At 49.1% G+C, this 6,621-nt stretch overlaps 1 protein-coding gene and 1 long non-coding RNA gene across 10 annotated transcripts in view; one reads left to right on the forward strand and one right to left on the reverse strand.

Moving 5' to 3' along the window:
- NAA25 (N-alpha-acetyltransferase 25, NatB auxiliary subunit) overlaps positions 1-1,678 on the reverse strand; it is an 86,742-nt gene extending 85,064 nt beyond the window's left edge. For 5 of the 9 annotated variants that reach the window (XR_012420682.1, XR_012420684.1, XR_012420685.1 and 2 more), the window contains exon 1: positions 1,611-1,678. Coding sequence is in view for 2 of the 9 variants with exons in the window: in XM_005572287.5 (XP_005572344.1) it covers positions 1,611-1,668 (58 nt within the window). In the remaining 7 variants the exon portion in view is untranslated. Of the gene's footprint in view, positions 1-1,200 lie in introns of all 9 variants that reach the window. The other 4 variants (XR_012420683.1, XR_012420686.1, XM_015431562.4 and 1 more) reach the window with 2 other exon arrangements.
- A 133-nt stretch (positions 1,679-1,811) lies between these two features.
- Positions 1,812-6,336, forward strand: LOC135966406 (uncharacterized). Its single transcript, XR_010579722.2, has 2 exons — positions 1,812-2,644; positions 5,338-6,336. It is a non-coding gene; the product is annotated as an uncharacterized lncRNA (long non-coding RNA).
- The last annotated feature ends 285 nt before the right edge of the window (positions 6,337-6,621 follow it).

Raw genomic sequence — 6,621 nt, forward strand, 5'->3', positions numbered from 1 at the left:
ATCTCAGCTACTCAAGAGGCTGAGGCAGGAGAATCGCTTGAACCCGGGAGCCAGAGGGTGCAGTGAGCTGAGATTGTGTCACTGTACTCCAACCTGGGCGACAGAGTGAGACTCATCTCAAAAAAAAAAAGGTGAGCCTGAAACAGTCCACAGGGGTTCAACTTCTAGCTCCAAGAAATACTAGCTGAGTGGCCTTAGACAAATTACACAACATCAATAAAGCCTCAGTTTCCTCATCTGGTTTTGTTGCTGCTGTTGTTGTTGTTAAAGGGTTCAGGGCCATGAAAAAACAGTACCCATCTCTTGAGAATGGGTGAAGATTATATTAGATAACCCATATAAAAGGCCAAGGCCAGTGACTGTCATAATGAGTTGTCTATAAACTTTAGCTATAGGATTGCTGCTAAAATCAAATGAGATGTAAGAGTAAAAAATCACACAAATTATGAAATAAAAGCAGGAGTAACTGTGGCCAGAAACAAAGTTAACCACTGCTCCCTACTCCCAAAACCATTTCCGCCATGGGAAGAAGCCTCCAATTTAATAACACCCACACAACGTCTATAAACACGATGTCTACTTTTGTAAAAACCACTGACCTTGAGGCTTCCTCACCATTAAGTGAGATAGACCAAGACCATAAAACCATCTAACAGGAAAGGAAATGCAAAAAGGACCAATCCAATTACACAACATCTCGGTTATTGGAAAAGGGTTTCTCCCAAACTCAAATCTGTGATTTTTCACTACCAGGGTAACTGGATGACATCAAGGTCTTCAAGCCTGCGGGTTGAGGTAAGAGTGGTGGAGAGGGATCTGCTTAGCATAGGGAAGGAAAGCTGCAGAGAAAACCACAGAGAAGCTGCAGAAAGGAGAAGCCCTCCAGTAGCTCTGCATGCCCCTCTGACACGAGCTATCACAACCTCTTCACCGCTATTTTGGGCCCAAGACCCCCTCCCCCCGCCTCCCACGTGTGACCAGAGCAGCTGCTTCTCCACCAAACAGCTCTGGATTGGGAGCCTGGAATCTCGGGCCTGCTCCCGACTCGATGTGGGTGACCTTGCGTCAGCCCCTTCCCCACTCTAGACCTCGGTTTCTCCTGTGCACCGAAGCCCACCTAGTCAGACAACCCTCCAGGCCCAATTCCCGCAAAAAAAAAAAAAAATATATATATATATAAAAAAATATATATATACACACATATGTACATATCTGGTAGGGAATCTTCCCTCAGGCAGGGCGTCCCACACTAGTGCCGGAGCCGGCTTCCACCTTCGAGGAGATCTCCGGTTTCCCTAGGAGCGGCGGTAACAATGCAGCCTGCGGGTAGCGCAGGTGTTTGCAGAACCACGCGTCCCACGGGGCCTGCCAGGCAGGCAGCTCTGCCGACCAGCTGCTGCCCAGACCGCGCCGCTACCACCTTAGGGCTGAGGAAGGCTGGGCCGGCGCCTACGCGAGGCCCGCGGCTGCGGCCTAGTGGCCCGCGCGGCCCGCCCCCTGCGCCTGCCCGGCCCGCGCGCCGGCCCTCAGCACCCATCCCGGGCTTTCGCCCCAGCCTCGGCAGCCCTCGGCGCGTCGGGCTGGTGAGCTGGCTGGCCCGAGACACTCACCGTAAATGGGCCGGAGGCGCCTGTCGTTAGGGTCCTGCACATGGCCCCGCGTCGCCATGATGACAAGCGCAGAACCACAGTGCGCACGCGCGGGGCAGGACCCCGGGAAAGGGCTATTAAAGGGCCAGCATCGATCTCGCTTGTTTATCGCGATAGTCGCGGTGCTGCGACTGAACGCGCCTGCGCGGAAAGGGAAGCATCAGTCCTTGCCGATTGCCACTTCTTTAAACGCTGATTCTTCACTTTGCAGGTGGGATCAAGCTGGCAAAGAGGAGGCAGCTGTTGCTGTTAAAATCCTCTGAGTCACTGACTGGGAAGTGAGGAAAGGAGGGGAGAAAGCTCTCAAAGTTAGGGTTCGGCTGCTCCTGTTTATCCTATTTATTCTTTGTCTTGAAGAACCAGCTAGATTTGGCTGTGATTAATTGCAGAGGAACCAGAAACTCCTGGCGGAGAGAGACCCAGGGGAAAGCTGGGGAAGTGGGGCTGATGAACAGCAAAAATCTGCCAAAAAAGTTCGAGAGAGCCGGGCGCGGTGGCTCACGCCTGTAATACCAGCACTTTGGAAGGCCCAGGCGGGCGGATCACAAGGTCAGGAGATCCAGACCATCCTGGCTAACACGGTGCAACCCCATCTCTGCTAAAAATACAAAAAATTAGCCGGGCGTGGTGGCGGGCGCCTCTAGTCCCAACTACTCCGGAGGCTGAGTCGAGGAGAATGGCGTGGACCGGGGAGGCGGAGCTTGCAGTGAGTCCAGATCAGGCCACTGCACTCCAGCCTGGGCAACAGAGCGAGACTCCGTCTCAAAAAAAAAAAAAAAACCTTGAGAGCCCTCCACCACCTGTTCCTGGGCCAAACGGAGGTTCGGACTGCTATTTCTTGTGGTCCAGTAAGGAGATGCAGATGAACTGGAGAAGAAGCGAGTTTTTATTTCTGCAACCGGTTACAGGGAGAAGGCCTGGAAATTATCACCAAACCAACTCAAAATTACAAAGCTTTCCAGTGCTTATATACCTTCTAAGCTATATGTCTATATGTAAGTGTGCATTCATCTAAAGACATAAGTGATGAACTTAGTCTATAACTAAGGTCTGCGTCCTGAAGACCTTCCTTTGAAGCCTCAGTAAATTTACTTAATCTAAATGGCAATAGGTGCTGAGGTGATTACCCTTATCTTGTCTCCTGCTAAATCACGGAGGTTTGGGGAGTTACTTCAGACCCCGGATAAAACTTGTTTAATCCTAAATGGGTCCTGTGAGGAATTCTTTCATTATTTTGTCATGCTTTAAGGCCAAGGAAAGGCCTAGGCAAAACTCTTGGTGGGCTTTTGTTAAATTCCAGCCTTTGTATAAGGGCACCGGCTTTATTGTAGCTTTTAATATTTAACTTAACCACTCAGTCAGTACTGAAACAGTTTTTATGGAGGCCTGTGTTAGTGAGACCTGGCCTGCCACACACCCTTCTCCCAGGACTCAGCCAACAAAGAAGCATCCTAGATGAATACTTACTCGGTATATGCCTAGAGTATTGAAATGCAACGTCTTTACATTTATTCTCTCATTTAATTTTCATAACTGTTGTCGTATTTCCCTGGGAGGTAGATCCTATTATTAACTCTCTTTTTACAGATAGATTTATTCATACAACACTGAGTTATTGAGTGCCTATTATTTGACATACTCTTGTTTTAGGCACTGAGGATACATCAATAAATAAAATAGACGGAGACTTAATGGAGCTTTTATTTGTAGTGAGGGAGACAGACAATAAATAAGTAGATAGCCTATTACATGGTGATAAATGCTACTGAGAAAAATAAAGCAGGAAAGGGGGGCAGTGAGAGAGGGAGGTAATTTTAGTGTGGTTTACAGTGGCTCACCCCTGTAATGCCACCACTTTGGCAGGCCAAAGTGGGTGGATCACATGAGGTCAGGGGTTCGAGACAAGCCTGGCCAACATGGTAAAACCCCTTCTCTGCTAAAAATACAAAAATTAGCTGGGCATGGTGGTGTGAGCCTGTAATCCCAGCTACTCGGGAGGCTGAGGCAGGAGAATCGCTTGAACCCAATAGGCGAAGGTTACAGTGAGCCGAGATCGTGCCATTGCAACAAAGATCGTGCCTTTGGCAACAAAGCAAGACTCTTGTATAAATAAATAAATAGGCCAGGTGCAGTGGGTCATGCCTGTAATCTCAGCACTTTGTGAGGCCGAGGCATGGTGGCACGTGCCTGTAATGCCAGCTGAGGCTGAGACCTGAACCTGGGAGGTGGAGGTTGCAGTGAGCCAAGATCACGTTATTGCACTCTAGCCTGGGCAACAGCAAGACTGTGTCACAAAAAAAAAAGGCATTTAAATACTCCCTGGAGGTCGGGAATGATGACTCACACCTGTAATCCTAACATTTAGGGAGGTCTAGGCCAGCGGATCACTTGAGGACAGGAGTTTGAGACCAGCCTGGGCAACATGGTGAAACCCCGTCTCTACTAAAAATACAAAAATTAGCTGAGTGGCCAGGCACAGTGGCTGACACCTGTAATCCCAGCACTTTGGGAGGCTGAGGTGGGCGGATCACGAGGTCAGGAGATCGAGACCACCCTGGCCAACATGGTGAAACCCTGTCTCTACTAAAAATACAAAAAAATTACCCGGGTGTGGTGGCGGGCACCTGTAGTCCCAGCTACTCGGGAGGCTGAGGCAGGAGGATGGTGTGAACCCGGGAGACAGAGCTTGCAATGAGCCGAGATCATGCCACTGCAGTCCAGCCTGGGCGACAGAGCAAGACTCTGTCTCCAAAAAAAAAGAAAAAAAAAATTAGCTGAGCATGGTGGTGCGCACCTGTAATCCCAGCTACTCAGGAGGCTGAGGCACGAGAATCACTTGAGCTCAGGAGGTGGAAGTTGCAGAGCCGTGATTGCAACACTGCACTCCAGCCTGGGCAACAGAGGGAGACTCAAAAAAAATTATAAATAAATAAATACTCCCTGGATAAGGATCATTTGAGCCCAGGAGTTTGAGGCTGTAGTAAGCTATGATTGCACTACTGCACTCCAGCCTGCGTGACAGAGTGAGACCCTGACTCTCTAAAAACAAACAAAGACTCCCAGGATGAAGTTATCAGGCAAAGTACAATAAAATATTTGAGACATACATACACATACTTCACTGTTTATCTTAAATTCAAATTTAACTGGGTGTCCTGTATTTTTATTGGGGGGCAGCCCTGCCCTAGGGAAAACTCCATGCCCCCAAATCGTGCTAAGCAGCAGCAATGAAGGGCAGATGCCTCAGGCCAGCTGACCCCAGGATCACTCAGAGGTGGTGTATGACCCTGCTGAGGTTGGGCTTGGACAGGGAAAAGGAGGGAGGAGAGCTGGGGTTCACCTTTGGTGCAAGGGAAAGATGATGAGTCACCTGAGATTTAAGAACTTCCCAGGAATGGAAAAATACAGCACCTTTAAGGGGAGCTCCTAACCAAGGCTCAGGTTACTCAGCCATGTTCTTTGGTTACCTTTGTTGGCCTGGCCCCAGAGGAATGCTGATAGACTTGGCACCCAGCTCCCTGAACTTGGCAAGACCAGAGCGTCATATGGACCTACCTAGCAGAGGCCTCTAGAGTCTTAGGTCACCATCCTTAGTGGGATATATTTCCCTCCACTCTGAAAGGCTGTTTAGCGTCCAAGTAGGATTAATTGGTTGTTCTCTTTTCCCATTCCTACTGCTTGTCCTCAGAACCTAAGAATGAAGTAGTGACTCGCTCGGCTCTGGGCTTGTCCTTACCTGCCGCTGGGAGGCAGCTTCCACACCCTTTGGCAGGCCTGAATCATTTCGGGTAACAAGATGACCTCTGAGGAAGCCAAAAACCCTCCTTGCTGTACAATTCAGAACTTGGACCTCTTAGAGATGACATGGGAAAGTGCTTGGCATACAGCAGGTGCTCATTAAATGGTGGTTTCCATTTTCTCAACTTAGAGGAGGGGCATACACTCTTCATTTGGTAACATTTTCTCCCGTGAGAAACATTCTCCCTAGCCAGGCGCAGTGGCTCGTACTTGTAATCTCAGCACTGGGAGGCCGAGGCAGGTGGATCACTTGACGTCTGGAGTTTGAGACCAGCCTCGCCAACATGGCAAAAACCCCATCTCTACTAAAAATGCAAAAATTAGCCAGGTGTGGTGGCCCACGCCTGTAATCCCAGCTACTCGGGAGGCTGAGGCAGGAGAATCGCTTGAACCCGGGAGGCAGAGGTTGCAGTGAGCCGAGATCATGCCACTGCACTCCAGCCTGGGCAACAGAACTCCGTCCCCCCAGCACCGAAAAAAAAAGAAGAAGAAAAGAAATGTTCTCCCTAAAGGGCAGTGAGACACTTGGAAGCTCTATGCCCGAATAGCTAAGGACACAGGAAGAGGTACTGCATTACTTGAATGTGGTGATGTGGGTGTCTCCACCCAATGATTCTTCTAGTTTTTCTTTTCCATCTTGATGGACATGTCCCGATGCCTAATCCTAAACAGAACACTGACCTATTTCACAGTTCTCATGGTTGATATCCTGCACTTTTGACAGTGGAATAAACAGCAACTCTGGCTCTGAAATCAAGCCGATTTTGGCTTCAAATCCAGGCTCTGACATTTATCAACTATGTGATGCTAAGCAAGTGACTGAATGTCTCTGAGCCTCAGTTTCTGCCTTTATGAAATTATAATAAAATGACCAACCTCATCAAGTTGATGGAAGGAATAAATGCTGTCTTCCATGAAAAGAAACAGACATAGGCAGGTGCAGTGGCTCACGCCTGTAATCCGAGCACTTTGGGAGGCCAAGGCGGGCAGATCACCTGAAGTCGGGAGTTCGAGACCAGCCTGACAAATATGGTGAAACCACATCTCTACTAAAAGTACAAAAAATTAGCCGGGCTTGGTGGCAGGTACTTGTAATCCCAGCTACTTGGGAGACTGAGGTGGGAGAATCGCTTGAACCTGGGAGGCGGAGGTTGCAGTGATCCAAGATTGCACC

This window comes from Macaca fascicularis, chromosome 11, assembly GCF_037993035.2.
Source record: "Macaca fascicularis isolate 582-1 chromosome 11, T2T-MFA8v1.1".
NCBI classification, from domain to species: Eukaryota; Metazoa; Chordata; class Mammalia; order Primates; family Cercopithecidae; genus Macaca; species Macaca fascicularis.